The sequence below is a fragment of the Staurois parvus genome, unplaced genomic scaffold (genome assembly GCF_062004578.1).
Source record: "Staurois parvus isolate SC_StPar_1 unplaced genomic scaffold, SC_StPar_1.0 ptg000097l, whole genome shotgun sequence".
Taxonomy (NCBI): domain Eukaryota; kingdom Metazoa; phylum Chordata; class Amphibia; order Anura; family Ranidae; genus Staurois; species Staurois parvus.
The window spans coordinates 4,072,665-4,099,582 of NW_028317893.1; the positions used below are offsets into that span (position 1 = coordinate 4,072,665).

At 40.6% G+C, this 26,918-nt stretch overlaps 1 protein-coding gene across 1 annotated transcript in view; it reads left to right on the top strand.

Moving 5' to 3' along the window:
- The first annotated feature begins 15 nt into the window (after nt 1–15).
- The window catches only part of NAPG (NSF attachment protein gamma), a 29,857-nt gene continuing 2,954 nt past the window's right edge, over nt 16–26,918 (top strand). The window contains exons 1-11 of the mRNA XM_089671016.1: nt 16–166; nt 5,270–5,337; nt 7,228–7,312; nt 9,481–9,498; nt 12,871–12,901; nt 14,682–14,791; nt 16,360–16,426; nt 17,951–18,021; nt 19,904–19,982; nt 21,400–21,479; nt 25,906–26,035. Coding sequence (XP_089527142.1) covers nt 42–166; nt 5,270–5,337; nt 7,228–7,312; nt 9,481–9,498; nt 12,871–12,901; nt 14,682–14,791; nt 16,360–16,426; nt 17,951–18,021; nt 19,904–19,982; nt 21,400–21,479; nt 25,906–26,035 — 864 coding nt within the window. The 5' untranslated portion in view covers nt 16–41. The remainder of the gene's footprint in view (nt 167–5,269; nt 5,338–7,227; nt 7,313–9,480; nt 9,499–12,870; nt 12,902–14,681; nt 14,792–16,359; nt 16,427–17,950; nt 18,022–19,903; nt 19,983–21,399; nt 21,480–25,905; nt 26,036–26,918) is intronic.

Genomic DNA, 26,918 nt, shown 5'->3' on the forward strand with positions numbered 1-26,918 from the left:
AGAGTTATCCCCTCCTCACCATTCAGCGGGAGTTACTTTCCATGAAGGATGACCATCCCAGACCGGGCCCCGCCTCCTCTCTGACGTTTGATATTATTCCCGGGGCTGTCATGGCGGCTCAGAAGATCAATGAAGCTCTGGAGCATCTGGCTAAGGCAGAGAAATGGTAATGCAGAGAGAATGGATGACTGATGTCATAGGAGCTATTCCCACATGGGATCATACCATTAAAGATACATAGTGTTGCCATCCTCCACTCCTCTAGAGGTATATAGCGCTGTCATGTCCATCCCCCACTCCCCTAGAGGTACATAGAGCTGTCACGTCCATCTCCCACTCCCCTAGACGTACATAGAGCTGTCACGTCCATCCCCCACTCCCCTAGAGGTACATAGAGCTGTCACGTCCATCCCCCACTCCCATAGAGGTACATAGCGCTGTCACGTCCATCCCCCACTCCCCTAGAGGTACATAGCGCTGTCACGCCCATCCCCCACTCCCCTAGAGGTACATAGCGCTGTCACGCCCATCCCCCACTCCCATAGAGGTACATAGCGCTGTCACGCCCATCCACCACTCCCCTACAGGTGCATAGCGCTGTCACGCCCATTCACCACTCCCCTACAGGTACATAGCGCTGTCACGCCCATCCCCCACTCCCCTACAGGTGCATAGCGCTGTCACGCCCATCCACCACTCCCCTAGAGGTACATAGCGCTGTCACGCCCATCCCCCACTCCCATAGAGGTACATAGCGCTGTCACGTCCATCCCCCACTCCCATAGAGGTACATAGCGCTGTCACGTCCATCCCCCACTCCCATAGAGGTACATAGCGCTGTCACGTCCATCCCCCACTCCCATAGAGGTACATAGCGCTGTCACGTCCATCCCCCACTCCCATAGAGATATAGTGCAGTCGTGTCCATCCCCCTCACCCATAGAGATACATAGTGCTGTCATGTCCATCCCTCACATCCATAGTGCTGTCATGTCCATCCCCCTCACCCATAGAGATACATAATGCTGTCATGTCCATCCCCCACATCCATAGTGCAGTCATGCCCATCCCCCTCACCCATAGAGATACATAATGCTGTCATGTCCATCCCCCACATCCATAGTGCTGTCATGTCCATCCCATATATATATATATATATATATATATATATATATATATATATATATACACACACACACAGCACTCAGCATAAATGAGTACACCCCAACAGATTTGTCAGAAAACCTTTACTTTCCTTTCAGAATCCACATTTTCTAGGGAACACTATACTACAGAATACTCCCACAAATGCGAGCCATTGATTGCAAACAGGATTTGTTAATTTGCACACACAAAGTATTTTTCCTAACAAATTCATTCAAGACCATGCTGCAAACATAATTACACCCCAATGAAAGTCTATGGAGCTAAATTTTAGACAAAATCCTAATTAACAAGAATTCAACTACAAGTGAGTCTAATTATTCGTTAAACAGGTGTCCAGCAGACAGTTGATTATAAAAGGGCGTTACTTAACAATGAAATCCCTTCACATTTCATGCTGTCAGCAATGGCACCACATGGAAGAGAAATGTCGCCAGGCCTGAGAAAGAAAATAATCTCTTTACACAAGAAAGGTGAAGGCTACAAGATGATCAGCAAAGCTTTACTTATCAGAGTACTGTAGTATAAAAATTATTATACAGGATTTATATAGTGCCAACAGTTTGCTCAGCGCTTTACAAAATGAAGGTAGACATTACAGTTACAACACAATTTGGTACAAGAGGAAACAGAGGGCTGCTTGTTAGAGCTTACAGTCTAGGAGGAAGGGTTGAGTGATATAGAAGGTAATAGCTGTGTGGTGGATGAGCTGATGGAGGACATAAAAGGCAGTTTACTAGTTAGGAGCAGGATAGGAGGTGACACGGGAATTAGAGAGCAGAAGGTCTTGGGAGGATCGAAGAGAGCGGTTCGGTTGATATTTTGAGACCAGGTTGATGATGTAGCTGGGGGTAGAGTTGTGGATGGCTTTGTAAGTTGTTAGTATTTTGAATTTTATTCATTGGGCGAGTGGAAGCCAGTGGAGGGATTGGCAGAGAGGGGTAGCAGACACTGAACGGTTGGTAAGGTGGATGAGCCTGGCAGCAGTATTCATGATGGACTGGAGGGGGGATAGCCTATGTAAAGGTAAGCCAATGAGGGAGTTGCAGTAGTCGAGGTGAGAGATGACCAGGGAGTAAATTAGGAGCTTTGTGGTATCATTGGTTAAAAAGGGGCGTATTCTGGAAATACAGGTTGAGGCGGCATGATTTGGACAGGGATTGGATGTTGCCTGAAAGGATGCTTTGCATGCAGGGATGGGTTTATAGTGGTGCTATTGATCCTCACCCAGAAATAAGGGGAAGAGGCACGTGGGGGAGGAAATATGAGCTCAGTTTCCGATAGATTGAGTTTTTCCAACATGACAATGATCCAGAACACACATCTAAGGCCACTGTTGCATTTCTGAAGAAGAACAGGGTGAAAGTGATTCAGTGGCCAAGTACAGTTAGGTCCATATATATTTGGACACAGGCACACTTTTATTTTTTTTTTTCAGGTATTTACCAAAACATATTCAAGCTTTAGTTATATAATAGATATGTTATATACAAAAAATCGCCAGCGCCAAGACCGTGAGTTAATTGTTAAATGCTGCTTCTCATTTAGTATAAACACCAAAAAAATATATAAAACATCAAAACAGCGCAAATATATAATACAAATTAATAAATATATGATGAATATACACGCCAGTGAAAAAATAAAACAAATATAAAAAATAATAGTTAGTCACACTCCAATTCAATAAAGTGAAAAATAAAAATAAATTCATAAAAGTCCTTTTCCAAAGAGCCTTTGACCCGTGCTGACACCGTAATAGTGCTCAAATAACACACCGCACTCACCAGATATTGGTGAAAAAAATGCCTTTTTAGGGTTTTTTTGGGATCCTAGACTCAGTCAATAAGCCTCCAATCACTGGATATTTTGGATCTTCCCTACTCCAGAGAGGAACATAACTAGCCTCCAACCTCCAGGATCAACAGACACCACTCGCCAAGAAAAGTTATGAAGGATGCAGAGAAAAAACATATAGTGTAATACTGCAATACTCAGGCAAAATCAATTTCCAAGTACCAAACCACTCACATTCTTAAAAAGTGTAATCAGCATTTATTGTATTTCAAATGGAGCCAAAACGCCACATCACCAGGGTATTTCTGAGATCTCACGGTCAGCAACAGATGACAGCGCAAGAATCACCCACAAGCAAGATGGCTCCTGGGAACGCCGCACGCCGCCGTGCGTTTCACTTACAGGAAGTGACGTGGTTCATTGGACGGCGAAGCCAGAAATGCGTCAATGCGTTTCGCCCCTCTTCTGTGAAACCGCCCTGGAGGAGGGGTGAACGCGTTGACGTAGGAGAAATCCAAAATATCCGGTGATTGGAGGTTTATTGACTGCGTCTAGGATCACAAAAAAACCCTAAAAAGGCGTTTTTTTCACCAATATCTGGTGAGTGCGGTGTGTTATTCGAGCACTATTACAGTGTCAGCTTGGGTCAAAGGTTCTTTGGAAAAGGACTTTTATAAATTTATTTTTATTTTTCAGTTTATTGAATTGGAGTGGGACTTATTATTTTTTATATATATTTTTTTTATTATATTTTTTCACTGGAGTGTATATTCATCATATATTTTTTATTTATTAATTTGTATTATATATTTGCGCTGTTTTGATGTTTTATATATAATGGATATGGGCTGAAAGTGCACACTCCCAGGTTTAATTTGAGGGTATGTACATCCAAATTGGAGGAAGGGTTTAGGAATTACAGCTCTTAAGAGTAGGCATCCCCCCTTTTTCAAGGGACCAAAAGTACCATAATTGAATCAAAAGCCGTTTCATGGCCAGGTGTGGGCTACTCCTTCGTTATTTCTTCATCAGTTAAGCAGGTAAAAGGTCTGGAGTTGATTCTAAGTGTGGTATTTGCATTTGGAATCTATTGCTGATAACCTACATCATGCATTCAAAGGAGCTGTCCATGCAAGTGAAACAGGCTATTGTAAGGCTTCAAAAATGAAACAAATCCATCAGAGAGCAGAAACATTAGTAGTGGCCAAATCAATAATTTGGTACATTCTGAGGAAATAATAACGCACTGCTGAGCTCAGGAACATAAAAAGGCATGGACGTCCACAGAAGACAATGGAAGACTAGAAGACTTGGTGCTGTACTTACAAATCATGGAGGTCATACAAAATACTAGATGTAGTAGTTTATGTTGTGGGGTGTATTCATTTTTGCATCAACTAATTTGAGGAGTAAAACTGAAGATTTTGTAATCTAAGTTATATTGTTAACCTTACTTTCATGTCATGAGGGAAACGTTCTTTTCAAAATTTTGCTCGAGGTGATTGTGGCCTTATTAGTGCATTTGCGACACAAACAGTTGAGTACTGTCCTTGATACTTTTTTTTTTATTTGGACATACCCTGAAAGCTTGTCCTGAACTTGTATGTTAGTGCAAATTTAAAAAAGTATCACAGACAGTGCTCAATTGTTTCTGTCAAAATTTTGGAAATTGTTCTTGTGTTCATTGATATATTGATTAAAATCTTACTTTTCAAAAGGGGTGTACTCATTTATGCTGAGCACTGTATAGTGCTGACATGTCCACCCCCTACTGCTATAGAGATACATAGTGGTGTCATGTCCACTGATCACTTGCATAGATAAAGATCTATCTATTTTGCTGTCATGTCCATCCCTCACTCCCATAGATATATTAGTGCTGGCATGTTCATCCTTCACTAATATAGCCATACATACTGCTGTTTTGTTCATCCCTCATTCCCATAGAGATACATAGAGCTGTTATGTCCATCCCTCAATCACTTATTGATACACCTTTTAATTAGAGTAATGATAGAAAATTGGACAGTATTTTTATTGCTTTCACTGTCCTACTTCCCAATTCTTGGTGTCACAGAGACTGAAAGAAATGTGACATTCACTGCAAGTGACTTTCAGGGTAATGTGTTCTCATATACAGTGAATGTCACATACTCTACCACCCATATTTATAAATCAGAGTTCCAGGTTTGTGTTGTCTTTCTTGTTATGTTATTGTCATCTCTTTTGTGTTCTTTCTCTGACATTTGCCTGTTCTATTGTACATTACAGTTGATTTACAGTGATTGATTCAGATTTTTATTCCTAGCTTAAAAACCAGTTTTCTAAAATGGAAGCCAGACTATGACAGTGCAGCCTCTGAATATTCCAAGGCAGGTATGTACTAAATAAACTGACTGCAGTTGGTATGGTGCAGCAAGTGATCTGTTATGACACCAGGTGATTGATGGCTTGATAGGTACATGCCATGCGTTCCGGTGCGTTTTTGATGCATTTTATGACGTTCCAATACAGTTCTGTGCAGAAAAAATGCAGCATGTTCTACTTTTTTTTTCTGCAACTGGAATGCACTGGAACTGCAAGCCCTGATGTGAACTATGACAGCCATATAACTTTTTGTGCGTTTTGTATCTAGAAAAAAAGCAACTCAAACGCATGTTGTGTGAACTGGTCCTAAATGTTTTTTTTTCTTTTACTTTAATGCATTAAAGTAAAAAACGTTCTGTGTTTCAGATTCCCCCCTCCCCTCCTCCTCACCCCCCCACCTTCCTCTTATATTTACCTGAGCCCATTCTCGATCTAGCGCTGTTCATAAGTGTAGCGACTCTCTCATCTCTCTCCCTCCTCACTGGACAGATTGATAGCAGTGGGAGCAATTGGCTCCTGCCGTCAATCAAATTTATAGAAGAGGGAGTGTGGGGGGGGGGGGTTAGAGCTGAGCTGCGCTGCATAGTATGTCTCAATAGACACAAAGAGTGCAGCTCAGGAGTGACCCCACACGAGTGTACCCATAAAAAGCGACTTTCTGTGGGGGCGCTCAGAAGGGAGTAGGAGCCAGGAGTGCCAGCGGGTGGGGCCGGAGAAGAGGATGATCGGGGCTGCTCTGTGCAAAACCAATACACAGAGCAGGTAAGTTTAACATGTTTGTTATTTTACAGTCACTTCAATATATATACAGATGAAACTCGAAAAATTAGAATATCATGCAAAAGTTCATTTATTTCAGTAATGCAACCTAAAAGGTGAAACTAATATATGAGATAGACTCATTACATGCAAAGCAAGATAGTTCAAGCCGTGATTTGTAATAATTGTGATGATTATGGCTTACAGCTCATGAAAACTTCAAATCCACAATCTCAGAAAATTAGAATATTGTGAAAAGGTGCAATATTCTCGGCTCAAAGTGTCCCATTTTAATCAGCTAATTAAGCCATAACACCTCAAAAGGGTTCCTGAGCCTTTAAATGGTCTCTCAGTCTGGTTCAGTAGGAATCGCAATCATGGGAAGGACTGCTGACCTGACAGTTGGGCAGAAAACCATCATTGACACCCTCCATAAGGAGGGAAAGCCCTAAAAGGTAATTGCAAAAGAAGTTGGATGTTCCCAAAGTGCTGTATCAAAGCACATTAATAGAAAGTTATGTGGAAGGGAAAAGTGTGAAAGAAAAAGGTGCACAAGCAGCAGGGATGACCGCAGCCTGGAAAGGATTGTCAGGAAAAGGCCATTCAAAAGTGTTGGGGACTTTCACAAGGAGTGGACTGAGGCTGGAGTCAGTGCATCAAGAGCCACCACACACAGACGGATCCTGGACATGGGCTTCAAATGTTGTATTCCTCTTGTCAAGCCGCTCCTGAACAACAAACCACGTCAGAAGCATCTTACCTGGGCTAAAAGTTTTTCACCTACTGAACATATATGTTTTTAGAATGGGGTGTTCAAAAAGCGCAAGTGTTAATGTGGAGTTGTTTTGTGCAGTTACTTTAGTCTAGGTCAGCACTTCAACACTTCATTGGAATGGGCCACTGTAAGTGTGGGAAACATGGGGAAAATGTCCCGACCCTTTTTTTAAAGTCCCAGTCGCACAGAACCACATGGTGCTGCAGCACCATGTGATTTTGCGCACCCCAAAATGCGTAATGTTTTCGAATGTGTGGGGGTGCCATTAAGTATTCTTATAGATCTATCTCTGTCTGTGTTTGTTCTAATTGGTATGAAATATATTTATTTTCTGACTAAAGTTCCAATATATTTTTATTTTACAGCTGTTGCTTTTAAGAATGCAAAGCAGTATGATCAAGCTAAAGATGCATTTTTGAAGGAGGCTGAAGCTTATGAAAATAATAAAGCGTATCCTTCATGTCTGACCTATCAATAGCGGTCTAAAATATTTGTCCTTTTTGTTCTTAACCTCGGTTATCCTAAATACTATTACAGATTGTGCAATAAGTGTATTATTGGTCATCAGAAGATACCACAATCCACACTTTAGTGACAGTACTCTTTGGGACCTCTGTTTGTAAAAGGCAGTAAATATGCCACATCTAGTAGCATATTTAAAACAAATCTGATTTTAAAAAGAAAAAAATCTCCATGCATTTTACAGTTAAAGAGAATCTTCACCCTAGAAGGAAAAAATTAAAAGTCAGCAGCTACAAATGCTGTAGCTGCTGACTTTTAATCAAAGGACATTTGCCTGTCTAGGGATCCAAGTGCTGTCCTCACCCGGGCCAGTTCTTCGCTGGTCTTCGTGTCCATGGTACCGACATGTGCATGTGGGAAGCTGGCTGTGACTCCATGAAGCTCCAGCTGGCTTCTCACTTTGTGAATGTGTCCCAGAAGGCTGCAGGGAAGGGGGGGGGGGGGTTGCCGAACTTCCACTTGGATCCCCTAGGATCCAAGTGAATCTGAGCAGAAGTGGGAGTGGGTACCTATCAAAACTAGGTACCTGCTTCCCCTCCCCCCCCCCCCCCTCCAAAAAAAAATGATGTGCCAAATGTAGTAGAGTGGTAGAGGATGTGGGGAGGAGGACATAAAGCTCAACTTCCCTTTTTGGGTGAAGTTCTGCTTTATGAACACTTGCATGCGGGAGGATAGGAGATTTCTTTCAGTACCAGGGAAGCACAGGCACTGCAGAGAGTGGTGGGTGTACGTGGATGTATACCAAGAGTTGTGTACATACAGGAATACATCCATACACTAGACATGGGTTTACAGGAGTACTGGTGTAAACCCATGTATGGCTGTGCACAGACATCACTGTCTATGTATGCTTTGTGCAATACCTGGGCTTCCCTGGCATAAAAGAAACCCAGAATTTTACAGTGAACATGCAAAAACTAAATAGAATACAAAAATGGATATGCCCTATTTATTGAAGGCATTTCAGTGCTCCACAGCGGCAGCCTGGAATCCAAAGGATGAGACTGTAGGCTGCATAGAATGACCGCCGTTGTGTGAGAGCAGCGGTCCCACTCCCCCTTGTCTTATCACCACTACAGTGCTAGACCTCCTACCCATATCTTGACAGTTTGTCTCCAGTCTTTAGTGGAGTGTCCAAAACTTTTGTGAAACGTATCCACTACAAAAACCATTCTCTAATTGTGGTAAATGACTTATTCAGATGGGCAAATGAGGATAGCTAGACTGCAGCATTCAGACAAGGCTAAACTCCGAACCTGGACACTTCAGCGCCCTGTACTATGGCCACATACAAACTGGATGATTAACTACATCTAGTTCATGTGTGGTCAAAACCGTCGGTCCTGGACACAATCTGACTGTGTTCAGGGACAGTCAGAACTCCTAATCACATGTAGTCGCTCAGATGAGCAGTTACATGCAGACCGTGGCGTTGCCATCCATCGATGATTGATAATGCTTAAATGTATGCAAAGTCAAAATGTGTTTTTTTTTTTTTTTGTTTTGTTTTATTTCTTTATTTTTTATGTTTGCATAATGGTTAAGACCCCTGTAAGATTTTATTATTAATAATATATAATTTTTTTTTTTAGCTTGTTTGTGTTCCCTCAGGGAGATTTCTCTTCACTTCCTGTCCCAGTGAAAGTGATCACCAGGACTACTTGTGAGGGTGAATTTGCACAGGGGAAAACAGACGGCAATAAAACCCCATCAGAGTCTAAAGGTCCCGTTTATAAAGCAGCAAATCTCTGCTGGTGAATCCTCCAGGCCCATGTGTTTTAAATGACAGGGAGTGATTCTCCACCAGAGAGTGTTTGGTGAAAGTCACATTCCTGCTTTATAAATCCCCCCCCCCAGCCTTTCCTGGCTTTTTTTTTTTTTTGGCCTAACATACTTTAAATTATAAGTTAATTCCTTAGTTTTACATTGTCTGTCCTGCACTAGGGTTAACAAGTTTGATTTTTTTTAATTAAGATTTATTTATCAGAAATGAAGTGTGCAGTCTTCTTGTGGTGAAGCCACAGTGATTTAAGTAAAGGAAAATAGTTTGATTTTATGATTTGCCTATGAAAGCCTTAATCAATTATTCCATCCAGACTCTTCCATGCTGCCAAGTGAGTATAATGTGTATCAATGTGAGTTATAGATGTATATTCCCCTTACAATACCAGCAGTACATTGACTGAAAGAGATGGAGCCCAGAATCAACCATATTGCCAACATTTTGTTAAAATGTTGATGGATTTTTGTTAAATGTGTTGCATAGAAATGGATAGGTTGTTACAGACAACAGGTATTTCTCCAGTTTTGTATAAAGCTGTTGTCTTTCATTAGGGACTTGTTTTTAATAGGTTTTTAGAATTGTACTGTTTTTTGAGTGGTAAGGCGTTAGGACCTCTGCCAGGTTTGTATTACTTCGCTGTCTCTATTTGGCCTCTTGCACACAGACATAATAATCTACTGATGTTTATGGGCAAGATGTTGCTAACAAACGCTGACAGAAAGATCTTGAGTGAAAATCGCAATTTAGGTTCCATAAAGACCAGGTCTATACATACACTATATTGCCAAAAGTATTGGGACACCTGCCTTTCACGCACATGAACTTTATTGGCATCCCAGTCTTAGTCCGTAGGGTTCAATATTGAGTTGGCCCACCCTTTGCAGCTATAACAGTTTTAACTCTTCTAGGAAGGCTGTCCACAAGGTTTAGGAGTGTGTCTATGAGAATGTTTGCCCATTCTTAAAGCGCATTTGTGAGGTCAAGCACTGATGTCAGACGAGAAGGCCTGGCTCACAGTCTCCGCTCTAATTCATCCCAAAGGTGTTCTATCGGGTTGAAGTCAGGACTCTGTGCAGGCCAGTCAAGTTCCTCCACCCCATACTCGCTCATCCATGTCTTTATGGACCTTGCTTTGTGCACTGGTGCGCAGTCATGTTGGAATAGGAAAAACTGTTCTCACAAAGTTGGAGCATGAAATTGTCCAAAATGTTTTGGTATGCTGACACCTTAACAGTTCCCCCACACCATAGTCCCCCCTCCACCAAACTTTACACTTGGCACAATGCAGTCAGGCAAGTACCATTGTACTGGCAACCACCAAACCCAGACATGTCCATCAGATTGACAGACCGAGAACCATGATTCGTCACTCCAGAGAACACGTCACCACTGCTCTAGAGTCCAGTGGCGGCATGCTTTACACCACTGCATCTGACGCTTTGCATTGCACTTGATGATGTAAGGCTTGGATGCAGCTGCTCGGCCATGGAAACCCATTCCATGAAGCTTTTATGCACTGTTGTGTTAATCTGAAGGCCACGTGAAGTTTGGAGGTCTTTAGCTATTGACTCTCCAGACAGTTGGCGATTTCTGTTCACTGTGTGCTGTCAGTTTTTGTGGCCTACTATTTCCTGGTTGAGTTACTCTTCCCAGCTGCTTCCACTTTGTTATAATACCACTGATAGTTGACCGTGGAATATTTAGTAGCAAGGAAATTTCACAGATGGACTTATTGCACAGGTGCCAATCTATCACGGTACCACTCTTGAATTCACTGAGCTCCTGAGAGCTACCCATTCTTTCACAAATGTTTGTAGAAGCAGTCTGCATGCCTAAGTGCTTGATTTTATACACCTGTGGCCATGGAGGTGATTGGAACACCTGAATCCAATGATTTGCAGGGGTGTCTCAATAATTTTGACAACATAGTGTATGTTCAGGCGCGTATATTAGCATGCATTCGTAAAATTCTTCTTTATCCTGTGGCAATTACACACATACGATTTTATGTACTTCCATATACACACTTATATGCATAAATGACTGCATTCAAACTTAATTTTTTTTTAAGACTCTGAGCACATCACATTACTATGGATGTTTAGCCCTGGTTCACACGTGTGATGTGTTATGCGTTTTTGGCTAAATTAGCATGCATCATTTCCTACCATGATATCAGTCCTTATTGACACCACTGTACAGCAACATCCAGCAGTATATGGTATAAGCAAAATCAGTGCTGTTTGTTACCAGTACAGTCTGGTAGTGTTTTAGTGACCCCATGCAGCCTTGCTTTAATGTAAAATGAAATATTGTATCCAGTGTTAAAGGAAACCTCTACTGAAAGAAGTATTGGCATTGCCATTGCTGACTGCCTTCTTGAAAATGCTAGTTCTCTGGCTTCAGTGCTTTATAGGTCACTGATTTGGAGAGAACATGCAACCAGTAAAGTCAGAAATTCTAAATCAGGTCTGTGACTCAATAGGGCTCTTGTACACTGCAGTTGATAAGCTCACGTTTGAATGCTGGAAATTGACAGCAGGTAAACACAGGTTAAAAAACATCAGTTTTCACGCGATTGCATACCGCCTTTAGCTGCGTTTATGCGTGTTTGCGTTTAGAAGCGTGTTTTAAAGATAAGCACAGGAGAACCTCCAAAATGCCCAGAATGCACTGGAAAGTGGTAAATTATTAACTATTTCAGACTGTTTCAGAGAAATACAGAGAGTAGAAGCAGAGAGAACAGTAGGTGTTGAGATTAGCTTAGGTGTGAGTTGTTCATTAACATTTCTTTTGTTTCCAAGGGTGGGAAACTTGTCTGTGGAGTGAGCCATTAAGGCCACCTGGTGGGAGGTCTTCATGAGGAATTTGATGTGTGAATGGTCATTAACATATCTTTTGTTTCCAAGGGTGGGAGAGGTCTGAGGTGTGAATTGGCCATTACAATGTGTGAAAAGCTTCATAGGAACATCCTGTGTTAAGTGTTTTGTCCATTTGGGTACCTTGAAAATGATTTTCATGCATTTTTCATGATGAAAAAAGGTTCTGGACAGCATCTGGAAATGGAAGATTTAAAAAAAATTTCCAAACGCTTATAAACGCGGTTAGCCGCATTTACAAGCGTTTGGCATTTGAAACACTGATAAAATCTACTGCTGAACGCAAGTTTTCTGCGTTCAAAAAAACTACTGTAAACTCAACTGCCTGTAAACGACATAGTGTACATGGACACATAGGAAAACATTAGGGAGAGTTCAGGGGCTGCTGAAAAAACGCTGAACAGCTCTTAAACGTGAGTTTATCAGCTGCAGTGTACATGAGCCCTTAGTGGATAATGAGTTTATGAAACCATGGGATCAGCTTAACAAGTTGGGATCAAGAATTTTCAGAAGCAGAAGTCAGCTTTAGTAGTCTCTGTATATCTATCTGTTGTTGCAAGTTTTTTTTAGATAATATCAAAACCTGTGTTTTCAAAAAAAGACCAAAGTAAGCTGATACCAGATTTGCAGCTGTGAGATTATGAATTCTCCCTCAGGCTGTGCTTTATACATCAGTTGTTTTTTTGTTTTTTTTTCAGTTTATACATACACATCTGTTTCAGTAGTGTTTGCTGCATGGATATAATGGTATGAATAGCGCACTTCGATATGTTGAGTACTGAGATTGTACCTTTATTTTTAACATGTTTGCTTGCTGTTAACAGGGCCTATGAACAAGCAGGGATGATGTTAAAGGTAGGAAATCTTTTATTAACTTGCGCTGGACAAATATATTTTCATTAAAGTAGAATTCCAGGCTAAACCTGACTAATTAAATTCTCCTTCCCCCCTCTCCGAACACCTATGCTGACTACTCCGTGTAAGAAAGATGCATATACTTGCCTATCTTCTCTGGCCATTCCAGTCTGGTCACATGATCCAGGGTACACTGACATCAGATGGGCCATAGGAGCCTAAGGCTGATGTCACCAGTCCAAGTGTTACCAGCTGTTGATGAGCGCTTTCTTAAACAGGTTAGTTAGCATAGGTGTTAGACGAGAAGAAGGAGCATTTTTAAAACTAGGTTTAGCCTGAAATTCTACTTTTAAAGTTCAACATCAGTTGAAATATATTTTATGGATTTAGGTAGATTGGAAAGAGAGCCTCTGTCAGGTTTTTATTGACACTCTGCCTGTGCTTTCCATTCCTTTTCTTGATGTCAGAAGCACAGGAAATGAGGGAAAATCTCCCTAATGATGGAAATAAAAACCTGACAGAAAATGTATCTCTTATCCAAAACCAGTAAGAAAACTTTGGCTGTAGTTTAGGCTTTACATTTTTTTTTTTTTTAGAATGGAAGGCTAGAATTTCTCATAAAAACAGATTTAAAAGGCAACTCCATTTTCGTGGGAAAAAAAGGCAAAAAAAAAAGGCAAAAAAATGAATAAATAAGATAGATAGGGGGGGTCAATTTCACAGCTTAGTCCAGTGGGCAGGACGATCACAGGACTGTGAATTAAGTTTTGATGATTGTTAAAAACTTTGTTTTGGATGTGAAGTTTAAAATTGCTTGTAAGGTTGGGGAGTTGGCGATGATTTTTTTTTTTAATCCCCTGGCACCAAGCACATGTAGCACTTGGTTCTGTTCTGACCTGTCCTGTGATTTTGCACTAAAACCATGTCTTTATGCCTGTCTGTGTTGGCTGTTAGCTCCACCCCAGGCTGAAGCCCAATTTATGGGTGTTCTATGAGTTATGTAATGTCTCCTGATAGCCCACATTCTAACAATGTATACTTGGCAAACCACACTCCTTCCCCACTGCAGGAGTCCATCCTGAATGTGCTTAGGTGGCGTTAAAGCTCACTTGGGTGAATGACATCACTGCCCACACCCCTCCCCCATGCTCCACCTGACACTGTTCAGGTCTAGTGATTGGCTACTTAAGCCTTCATAGTTTCACATGCATTTTTTAACACTTTTCTTGTGGTATGTAATTTAGTTGTGTTTTTTTTTTTATTGTTTTTGTTTTTTTTTAAGATAAGCCACTATTGCTTCTTACTCCATACTTTTATTCTTGAGATCTGGATGCAAAACTGAGTGGCATTGTTTTTAGCAGTTTAAAGGGTAGGTCCACCCAGAATAAAAAAAAAATATTTTGGGTGTAGAAGGAAATGAACAAAATAGCAAAATGAACATTTGTAGCTTTGCTCATAGAACCTGTGATAATACCATTGAAGGCATTGCATAGGAAAAACTTTGGCTTTAGAGCAAGTCAGTTTGCCTATTTGAATAATGCTACCATGTTTTAACATAATTTCAAAATATTAACCATTTACAGCTTCTCCAAATCTACATTTTTGCTTTTTTTGTTAGCTTAGCTTTATAAAGCAGTGACTTTTAACAAATGTATGTAGTTACATGCATGTGTTAGAACTCATAGCTGAGGAAATGGGGGGAGGGATACAATTTCTCTCCAGGTTTTTCACTAAATGCTGGGTGATAAAAAGTATTTATTTTTGCAATGTCACTTTGTAGGAGATGCAGAAGCTTCCAGAAGCCGTCCATTTGATAGAGAAAGCTAGCATAATGTTTCTGGAGAATGGAACCCCTGATACAGCTGCAATGGCGCTAGAGCGAGCTGGCAAGTAAGTGAATATGTTTCACTGATAAGTTCTCTTCAGTATATATAAAGATAAAAACATTCACATCATTCTTAGGTTGCTCACAGCAGAATTTAAGTAAAACCGATATTATTTCTTGCAAGTTTGTGCCCCAGCTTAGCAAAAGCTAACAGATCTAAAAAATCAACTTGCATAAAATATATCTGAAGCCCAACTGTTTTCTTATTGCTGTTGTGTTCCCATTGGGGAGATTCACATTCTATAATTGTCCTCAGGAACATTGTCACCAACACTGTAAGTGAGGACACATTTCAAATTTTAGTTGTCACTTGAGATGAAGGTGAAGGAAAATCTTTCAATGGAACTCCTGTTTTGCTGACAGCTTTCTTAAGCTGTTCATAGAAGACTCCATTTTTTTCAATCAACCAGCAGTCTGATTGAAAAAAATATAAATGGATTGCCCCATCCACACAAGCAAGGGGGATGGGGGAATCCTCCCTGCTGTGCTATTGTATTCTAACAGTGGAACTCCACTCTTAGAATATAGTGATCAGTGCTGCAGTGCCGATCAGATGGAAATTTACCAATTGCCCCGTTTGAGAAGAGTCGATCATCAGATCATCTCCTCTCGAACAGGAACGGCCACATATGGATCAAAATTTACCTAGTCCTTGCTGAACCAGCTGAATGTGGATCCATCTGTGGCCAGCTTAGAAGTTGAATCCCCTCACTTTGTAGAGATTTCCTTTTCCTGTTGTGTCCCTTGGACAGGAATAAATGGAAATGTCTCCAGAGAGACAAAGACAGCAACTTGACCCTATTGTATCCTCCCCGACTTCAGCATCCAATTTGTCAAGTTTACTCCAAAATGTTTAAAGCCCAACTCCAGGCAAAAATGGAATTTAAGTAGTTCATTGTGCATGAATTACCTTACTCCTCAGTCTTGATCCAAGACACCTTTTCCTAAATCATCTTGCAGTGTAATGGATCAAAGTCACAGTTTCCTTTATGAGCCCAGATAACTTCCTGCCCTGTGGACCAGGCATTTTCCACACATCTTATCTTCCTGGGCACTGATCCCCTCACCGCCTCAGTGGTTTTATTCTGGAGTCTTTGAGAAAGGCCTGGCTGCTGGAAGTGTTGCCGTTTACCAATAAGAGGTGGCCACATCATGAAGGCAGTGATGTGGACACCTGAAGAAGGACCTCAGGAAGTAAACAGAAGAAGCGGGAAGGATTGTCGCAAGACCGTGGCTTCAGGTAAGTACAATAAGTATTTGAATAGTTTTTTCTTTTGGTTCAGGTCAGTGGATAGGTAAAGGTGGCAGGGAGGGGGTTTGCAGATATCCTAGAGCTGGGCTTTAGGGCATTATGATAGCTGATCTTCCTATTTTACTGCCATACTCCACTGTGAGACTGCACACTGTAACCTTGTGTCTTTATATTTGGTGTACCAAACTCTTTGTGCACAAAAAAACATTTATTGAGAAAAAATATATAAAAAGACTCTAAAATGTAAAAAATGTTTTGGCTTTAGATTTGCTTTTGATCTGTTATATAAAGATATATGACCATTCTTCTTTTGTATCTTAGGCTAATAGAGAACGTCAATTTGGAAAAGGCTGTTAATTTGTACCAGCAATCTGCATCCGTCTTTGAGGTGTGTTTCTTTTTACTGCCTCATGTTTTGTTAGACATACAAAGAAGGAAAAACAAAGTGCTATTTAATTCATTTTTATTATTCCAAGAAAACTCCCTCATCCATCCATGTCTTCATGCTTTATTTTGCTGAGAAATCATTTTGAAAAACACCCCTTTAGCATTCCTGGCAGTGGCCATCTTGAGTAAGGGCAAATGATTAATGTAGTAGGTACTTCCTGGAATCCATCTGCCCTTAGCTCGGGTATAGGCTGAGCTGAGGACCCTCCCTGCTCTTCTGAAGACTGTTGGGATATATGACATCATTTGCCTATGCATGGAAATTAACTGAAGAAATTAAAAAAAAAAAAAAAAAAAAGTTCAAAACAAGTAAATATGATAGGAAGCATATCTTTTTACTAATTCTAGCAGCATAAGAAATAAAAATAGTCCATGTTGATTGACAGAGTGATGTTCCACTTTAGACAAAAGAACCTGTGTGTTGCTAGTCTTCCCCAGCATGTCGTATCTCAGATGAAATAGTCTAAACGAATTACCAGGTCATACCTTTAATTTGTATAGATAGGGTCTGCAGTGTGTAGGTATAGGGATGCCCCTACCCCCTATGTACCAGTGCACAGGCTGCCAATGTGTCACTCAGACATGCAGCATTGCACTCTGGGATGTGAAAGGGGTTGTATTTGCTCTCTACTTGCTGAAATGTGTCATTTACATATGCTCTATAACTACATTTGTATTTTTCAATTGTTGGTTGCTGGCACAATGGCTTTTTATATCTCTTGGGCTGTCTTTTGACAAGATATCTTGACTAGAATTTTTAGCTTCATGCAACAGCCAAGGTCATGACAAAACCAAATGATGGATTCCTCGGAGAAGCCTGCTTTCACGCTGCTTCGTTGCAAAAACACGACTGAAACTCGTGTTTTTGACGTATTTCCAGTGCATTTTGCACATGTGAAAAAAGGACATGTGACACCAAAAATGGGAGTGCATTTTGATGCTTTTTGTTTTATGCATTTTTGCCACTTTTGTATGCATTTTCCATTTATTTTAATGGGGGAAGTGTATTTTTGGTGCTGTTTTTTTTACTGCACCAAAATGCAGTATGCAGGACTTTTAAAAATGCAGCTAACCCACGATTGACTGGTGCAAAGAGTTCCATAGGATTTAATGGTCATGCCTTTTATTTCACTTTTAGTAAGGCAAAAACGGAAGGAAAACTGATCGGTGTGAAAGGGCCCGTATAGTTTTGACAGGGTGACCTCTTTATTGTGGCCTTATTAGTGGTTGCACAAACTAATGTAGGGGGATACAGCTGGGATTCACTTTAAAATAACTTTTTTTCTTCTCAGATCAAAACAGATCCTTAGACTAATAATTAGAAATAAAAACAAACAGGGGAAATACAGTATGTACTACGTTCAGGGTTTTATGTAATAGACAGTAACCGGTCCACTTTAGGTATGACCGCAGAGTTTTACAATGTCTGAGTTGTGTAAATTTATTGCTCATTTTTTGATTTTAGAATGAAGAACGTTTACGTCAAGCTGTGGAACTTCTAGGGAAAGCCTCAAGACTTCTAGTGAGAGCTCGACGGTAACGCACTGAGTCATGGATATTTGTGAGGTTAATGTAGACTTGTGGTATCCAGTGTATGGCCTGAGAGCCACATGCAGCCCTTGGACCCCAGCAGTCAATGATGGGAGTGTGGGCATTGATTTCTAAAGGGGTAATAGCAGTAATTCCTACTATCCTCATCGATCATTGGTTGAACTCTTTTCAACCAGACTAACTAAGTAGCATGTAACCAGTCTCTCTCTGACCAGCCCAGTTTTTTTTTGCGGTACGGCGCTGCATTATTTTAACTGACAACTGCGCGGTCATGCAACGCTGAACCCAAATGAAATCTGCGTCCTTTTTTTTTCCCCCCAGAGAACAGTGGGTGCACATTGCTGGGGGCGCTGTTCTAGGAGGACGTCATATGACGCCCTCACAAAACTAGACGTTCGGCTATAGCGTGGTCAACAAGTGGTTAAATGGCGGTCTGCTTTATAAAATAATATTTTCTAGGTTTTAGGACAGATCAGGTTCACTTTAAAGATAACTTGTTATTGTCCTCACATTTGACTTGACTGAACAGAGATTCTTGTCATGTTTATTATTTTTTTTAAGATATAACGCCAATCAAATGTATTCCTGTCAGCACCAATGGATGTAATTTAACAAAAACTGGTTTATAAAGGGATTATTTACTTCTCCAAGAAGATAATCCTATCAGTATTGGTTTTGTCTTTGTGCTGTGTACAATACAAATTGAATGAATGCTCAGTAAATCTCATCCTGAACTGTGCCTGCTGTAAATTTTTTATTCTGCATTCTGGGATTCTCATTTGTCATAGCAACAAACCATCCTAATAATTTAAATCAGTTCCCTGTTCTGTACTGATCTAAATTATTAAATATGAACTGGCAGCCTGTAACTGAGTTTCATGGGTTTTTTTGTTTTGGGGGAGGGAGTAAGTACTTGCTTCCACTTCCACAATCCCCGCTTAGGTGAGGTTTCACCTCTTGCCCTGCCTCTCAGTTCCCGAATATGACACATGTCCCAGGAGGCTGTAGGACCTTTCACAGGGTGCCACGCAAGCTCACGCATGTGCAGTGTGGTGCTGTCTGTGGTTCTTTAAAAAGCCACAGCTGGTTCCCATAACCAAGGTGGTGGCGGCGCCAGGGTCCTGCAGTGGTGAAAAGAACAGGCTGCAGGAAGACCGCACTGAAACTCCAGGCACTGGTAAGTACTTGATTTTTAAAAGTCAGCAGCAACAAATACTGTAGCTACAAATACTACCTAAAATAAAGAAATAAACAACTGAAGTTCTTCTTTAATGTATTTGTTACTCAACATAGAATTTAAATTAACTTTAAATCGTTCTTTTTGGGGCAGAAAGTTGCAGCTGCTGTAATGAATTGTAGTAGCGTTGGCTACATACAGTAAGCAGCCGCCAGTATGGGTAAGTTCCTATCTATTTCAGGCTGTGAGTGAAGAAGCCATTCAGGAGAAGCTTTATATTTTTATCAATGAGTATAAGGCTGCCACTGATTGGCCATGGTGGAGAGGTGACAGGTGATGGCACCATAAATTGGGAAAAGCAGGTTTGCTTACTCGATCCTCTGCTCCTTCAAGCTTCTCTGCACTGCAAAACTGGTCCCCGCAGCCTCTTCTCCCTAGCATTCCGGTGGTTGGACTCCCTCTGACATATCAAGACTGATGCAAGGACCATAGTCCTGCATTAGACATGAGGACGCTGAGGAACAGTTCACTGCCGAAGCCTAGGGAAGTGGAGGGTCTGGTAAGTGAACGGTTTATCCCATCCCCTAGATATAAATGAGCATTTAACTGTTGCAGCCCTCTGCAAGATGGCATTTCACTTTGCTTGGAGTTGCTGTAAAGTATGAATTGACATTTAATTTTTTTTTGTAGGCTTGATGAAGCTGTGACATCTATTCAGAAGGAAAAAAATATGTACAAGGAAATAGAAAATTATCCAACATGTTACAAGGTATGAAGTAGTGTAACGTATGCAACTCTTTTTTTCCTAGGAAATCATCTCGCATTGATAGTATAGTCCTAAATGTTCTGGGATATACTGCAATACAGCAAGGGTTTAACTGGGATTGCATACTCGAGCAGTTCTGTCCTACACAATAACCCATCATTACTAAATGAAATTTGAAGGTAGCATTTGGCCATTTGGTGGTCTCTGCATACCAGATTTACCTTTTGTGAGGCTTTTATTTTTTTTCCCAGTGACTGTACAGAAGTATTGGGCCTGCAATTAGGATGACAAAAAAATGTGACTAGTTTGTCAATGTTTTCTACATGCATGCTGCAAACACACATATGTGCTAATGTGCAAATGGTATTTGTGACAATTGTTCATTGCTCCACTCAGCAAATGGAAATTTCATTGTATGTTTTTGTAGAATTACAATAAAGTCTTACTATTATCCTTATCATTACTAAAACAACTGAAAAAAGGTCTAGACGTTTACAGCCCAAGGATGGTTATCCTACTTACAATACTGTGAGGACTGTCGTAGATTTAGATATGTATTGTTTATCAGTGTAATGAGAGTATGAAATATTGACCTCAATGTATTGGAGTAAGAAAAGTACTAGGAAATATTCACTGTGCAGGTATCTTAACCATTCGCATGGGCACCATGAATATTTGCGATATGGTTTTTAATATGCTTATCTCTATGATCTTCACTTCCATCTAGTAATCATAATCTGGTATTTTCTTGAAATACCTCAATAAAAAAATTGTGTCAAGCATGTAGGTGAAAAGTACACACTCCCAACCGGCCTATGCAGGATAAGGATACGAAGCGGTCTCAGCCATCACTCCTCTACAAACCACATCTCCATATGCGTTTCATTCCCCAGTAGGTAGGACGAAACGCGTCAGTGGGTGTGGTTTGCAGAGGAACGATGGCTGAGGCTACTTCTTGTCCTTATCTTACTTGGGCCATTTGGGAGAGCAGTGTCCTTTCCACCTACATGCTTGACACTTTTGGATGAGTTTGTTTGGGCGACAATACCCCTTCTGCTAGAGACCAAAGCGAATGTATCTCTTCTTCCTTCTTCAGAGCAGCACTCCACGTTTTTTTCTTTTCAGATCACAAAACAATACAGTTTTATGGTTACTAGATGGAGCGGAAGATCATATGAGATTGTCATATTACTAATAATATGGTAAACAGTCATGGTACCCGTCCGAATAGTTGAGGCATCCGTACAATGATTGTTTTATACATAGACCTTTAAGTGTTGTGGGTTCTATATTTTGTCTAGATGTTTTCCTTCCCTTTCAAAATAGTCTTATTTAGTTTTTGTTTTTTTTTATGTGATGTGGCTAGGCTGTAAACAAAACGAGCTTTAATTTCTAACTGATTTTATGCTGTTTTGTTCAGAAAACCATTGCCCAAGTGCTAGTACATCTACATAGGAATGATTACGTGGCCGCTGAGAAATGTGTCAGAGAAAGTTACAGGTGGGTGTTAATACAGATGTTGCTTATATTCAGAATTCTCCTTTTTGTTGAAGTAATTAAGAAATAGAACCTATTAATAATTGTTTCCTGTTTTTGAAGGCAGTAGGTGAAGCCTTAGGCTTTGTTCTCATGGGCATATGTGTATTTTCTTCACGGAATGCAGGTTCTTGCTGAGAGAGCTAGCAGAAGATCATACATAAAATATTCACCTAAAGTACTCACGTTTAGATGCATAAAGCATTTAGACACGTATAATTCTTCTGTTGGCTAATGCGTGTATGTATTTATGTGCATGCATGTGTAAATTCTGCACATTTGCGCGTCCTGGGAAACAGCAATGTCCTGCTTTTTAGTTTTGGCTAAACACAACACACATTTTCACATGTAGATGCAGCCATGTATATGGACTTGTTGATAACTATATTGCTGCATTTTGATGTGCACAAAGCAATATGCTGTTTGTATCTAAACGCAGCATTTTGTTCATGTGAATGAGCCCTTGGGCTCTTTTTGTGCTGTAAATGCTGTTCATTTGCTTCTGTGGTGAAAGAAGCCTTTACATTTATTTTAAAATGTATACACTAAAAAAACCTCAAAATTCATAGGGATTGATTTACTAAAACTAGAGTGTGCAAAAGCTAGTGCAGCTGTGCATGGTAGCCAGTCGGCTTCTAACTTCAGCTTGAACAATAAATCTTTGACAATAAAGCCTGAAAACTGATTGGTTTCTATGCAGAACTGCCTCAGATTTTGCACTTTTCAGTTTTAGTAAATCAACCCCACAGTGTTCCTTTAAAGTTGTTATTGTATATATTTGTATAAATGAAGTGTTACAAAGAAAAGTGATATTAAAGTGTTACTAAACCCAGGACCCTGCATTCACTATATCTGGTCTCCCACAGTACACACAACATGGCAGTGCAATTATTTTAGTAAATACAAACTGCTAAATACCTTTTCTCATCAGCAGTTAGAGCAGTCTTGTGACTTCTGTCAGTGTCCAGCAGAGCACATGTTAAAGCTTGTAGGAGGAGTTTTCATTTTGCTGTAGGAGGATGCAGAACCCCTGACCTCCGTCTGGACAGTACTGATTGGCCTTGTGCTGATCACATGCACTCTCCCAAGAAAAAAATAAAACCTCTCTAGCAATACACATCACACTGTGCAAGTGCAGAGTGACTGCACACAATATGTCTTATCAGGAGGGGAGGGGGTCACTGGAAGAAGGGGAGGATCAGAGAACATAGGATCAAATGTGTATACACACATGCTGCCTTCTAATGCCCTTCTCCTTTTGTAATACATTATGCATTCTTTAAAACTTTCATAAATTAAGTTTTACCATGTCACCCTTTTGACAACAGAGACACTTTCCAGACTGATGTCCAGTATTTACCATTTATATTGCTCATTCACAATGTCTTTCCACCATGAATTTTTCAGCTTTAAGTATACATTTACACAGCTAACATTTTAAACTCTTGCTCTTTGAGGTCTTTTACCAATATGTACTGATTTTGCTATTGGTTCATACAGTGCTAGATCAAGGAATCATGCTCATGGAATAACTGCTAGTCCTCTGTTATGCATGTTAGTGCCTAACCCTAGACCTGTCTACATGAAAGTATTGATGTCTATTTCTTTGAATCGTTTTCTTTTATTTAAAAGAGAAGTGCGGGATTAGGAAAGAACACATACTCACTTATGTGGCTGCAGCATCAATCCCATGCTGCAGCTATCCCCCTCCAATAGTAAGACGGAGAACTGATCAATCAAATGACTGATGATCGCTCAGTTTTCAGTCTTCAGTGAGCTGAGAGTGGCTCTTTGCTCTATCCCTCCAGTGCTCACTAGAGCGCTGGGCTGTGGAGGGGGTGCTGGCGGTTTGCTCAGACTCAGCAGCACGCTGAAATGCTGAGCCAGCTGCCGGTTAGGCATCTGCGTGGACAGCCTCTGTGATGTTGTAGACTGAATCTGGGTCACAGGACTGCAGAACTAAGTGCACTTATGTGACCCAAAGAAGAAGTATAGCCAAACGAGCTTTGGACATATTTCTCAGATTTTCAGATGTGCGTATGTGCTTTTACCACTGTATGCTAGACTGGGGCTTGTTTTCTGTAGGGCTGTCAGAAATTTTGACACTGACTTTTTTGTTGTTGCGCAATACTTTTAAATTTTATGTATCTACTGTTTGGTATAATGCAGACATTGCTGTGTAGACATTTATTGTATTTAGCTTTCTTCACTTCATTAATCTGATTAATTAGAAGTGGTTTAAAACTTTCCTATTATTTGTATGCGAGCTGATGGAGCAGGCTTTGCAGTGTAAGCATTTTGCAAGTTGTTCTAAGGTTTGTGCTTCTGTCCTAAAAGTATTGTGAAATGCAACACATACTCAGTCAGAGAGCTTTTTCATTGAATTATTTTGTTTTGTTTATTTTATAAATCAATAATAACTCAATTGTGTGACCTTGTCTGCCATAAAACCAATTTACCAAACCATTGGAGTGTACCACTAGTAATGGACAGACTTCTATTTTGTTACTTTTTTTTTTTTTTTCTTTGTTTTTGTTTTTGTTTTTTTTTTGTTAAGTCAGCAAAATATGTCTGGACACCTCAATCACTTAAGTTTTGAAACGAAAAGCAATGCAGAACAAACATTTTTTCAAAATACTGTAACCACGATGCAACCATTCCAGTGATTTTATACACACCTTTCTCATGCTGTGTTGCACACCATTTTTCCACCATTTAGGTTGGTATAGTTACCAACTGATCGGTGTTTTATCTGACCATCTCCCAGGAATGCCCTCAACCCCACAGCAACTATGTCTAGACTTGATTCTAAATGCTTGTGTAGTCTCCTGTCGGTAATACCGCCTTATAAAGTTTTCCAGTCTTCAGACTGGATTGTTGAAATGTGCCATTTTTTTTGGGTAGGGTTTTGGATTAGCTGTAAATGTGGCCCAATCTTGCATTTTTGCAGAGTTAAGAAGTGTGATGTTTGTATGAAGTGAATTCTTTTTAAAAATAAGATTGCTTTTAAAGCTTTTTTTTTTTTTTTTCCCTTGCATGGAATAAAATTTGCTGTTTATCACTACTCCCTATTTTTTGTAAAAATGCCAGTGTCATTCTTCACATGTGTGTTTTTATATATACAAGACTGGCATATTACTTAACAGTTTATAGAACACATTGTATTATTTATATTACCCAGATGAGCTTTCAATCCAGCATCCCTGTTCTACTCTTACAAATATACAAATGGGCTAATCTAGTTAAAACAGTTTTTCTCCCGCTGTAGTTTGATATTCTATTGTAACTTAGTATGTTTTGCTATATACATGCATATACTTGTCCCTGGAAATGTTTTGTATGTTTCCATATTGCTATCCTCACAGGTGTTGATACAGACAGTCCTGCTGTACCAGGCCCAGGGCCCCATTGGATCAACAGGGTGCCTGGCAGCTTTGACATTCCCCACATCACTACAGTAACTAGGATATAGAGCCAAACTGAGCCTTGCTGTTCTGCGAATTGCAGGACCATAGAGTACTAACAGGGTATTGTTAAAAATAAAAAAACATGTGCCTCCAAATGGTGGGAACATGAAGGGGTTCCTCTCCTGTGTTGTTACCAGCTTCTTTGCTGCTGACCAGTGTTTGTATGTTTCTGTGCCCTTTTTTTTTTTTTTTGGGAAGCTCCAACTGGGTGACATGGTGAGGAGTGGAGGAGGCAGCGGGGGGGGGGGGGGGGAGAGCAAGTTGGCCAGTGAGGAGTCTTGACAGTGGCGAGAGCACCAACTATAATACACTCTCATACACCACTGACCCTTATTGTAATCTACTGTTAACAGTGCACTGTACCTTCATAGACCTCTCACCCTGTGCTGTAAAATAGGTGTGCACTGTTCTATTAAATAGCTATAATGGGGATAGCTGCGGTGATTTCTGGCTTTCCGAACAGCCACGAATAGCTGTGGGCACCAACAGCCTTTCATTACAGTGTATGGGCTTGGAGGCTGATGTTAGCCACTCACCGCTGTCAAACCCAGCAACAGGAATCCAGATTCCTGCAGCTGGGATATGTACCATGCAAACAAACACCAAGTCTCTCTAATACTTCCTCCCTGTCGGATAAAATGTAAGCTGCCCCATGATTTATAATGGGAGCCAAGCTATCTTTACATTAAGAACTCTGAGAGATATTGCTGCATATACAACGCTGGGTATATGGCATGAGTGCACGTCTCGAGGGAATGACAAAGTAAGCTCAAAATGTTGGCAGCTTTGTTGCCAAAATAGCATTGGAGGTTGGGCTCCTTTTGGTCAACACCTGGGGTTCCAGAGGCAAATGATTTTTTTATACAGGCTTGAAATCGTGACATCTCTAGTAATCATTACTGACATCCAATGTCTTGGTTTAGTATTCCAGGGTTCAGTGGAAGTGAGGACTGCACTGCACTTGAACAACTATTAGAAGGTTATGATCAGCAAGATCAAGATCAAGTGTCTGATGTTTGCAACTCTCCTCTCTTCAAATACATGGATAATGATGTAAGTTCAATCATTAAGTGGGTCAAATAAACAATACTGTACGTAATTGTAAAATGCTGTTTGACTTATTATCCTCTTTGAGCTGTTGTATATTGTTTCCTTTAATGCACTAATAAAGGGTCGTATAACAAGATATGCTCCATGCAGGGCAAAGTGAAAGTTTCTCTGCAAAGGTCTTCAACCCCCAAGAATTCCTTATACTAAGCTTACCTATGTGTCCCTGCTGCTCCTCCATCCTCCACAGCTGTCTACAATACCTGCTACTTGCAGATATGTAGGAGCATGTGACCTATCACCCTGTTATAGCGCATTGGTGTAGCAGCCAATAAATGGCACCCCAGTTCACCACACATAACATACATTGCCGCAATGCAATAGTGTAAAAGCAAGTTCACTTTTGGAACATTTATTTAGGGTAAAGCATGTAACATGTTTCAGTTCCTGCCGCCTCTCCCCCTGCTCCCCCTTCCCCCATGACAGCGGTCAAGGGTTCTATTCCCTGCACCTGCTGTCACTTTTTGAAAAGAACGTGGCTGTGCAGGGTTCTGCCCACACAGCCATGTTCGTCATTTACAGTTTCCTATGAATGAGAAACTCTAAAGTCCTGTCTGCCACTGCAACAGACAGATTGTAGTTCCGAATGAAGCCCTGTAGCTTTCAGGTAGTCAGCTTGTATGGAGGTTTGGGGTGAAAGCGGCTGGGCTTGTCTGCAGAAGCCTTACATCGCACCCCTGATCTGCTGATTGAGGGAGCAATGCTTTCCAGGCTCCTGCAGAAAAAAATAATACATGCCTTTTTTATTCTGCAGAATTATGTGCATTTATTTTTCAATAAAGGCGAACTTATCCTTGAAGCCTAATTTGGAAGTTGGGGGGTGTGGGTG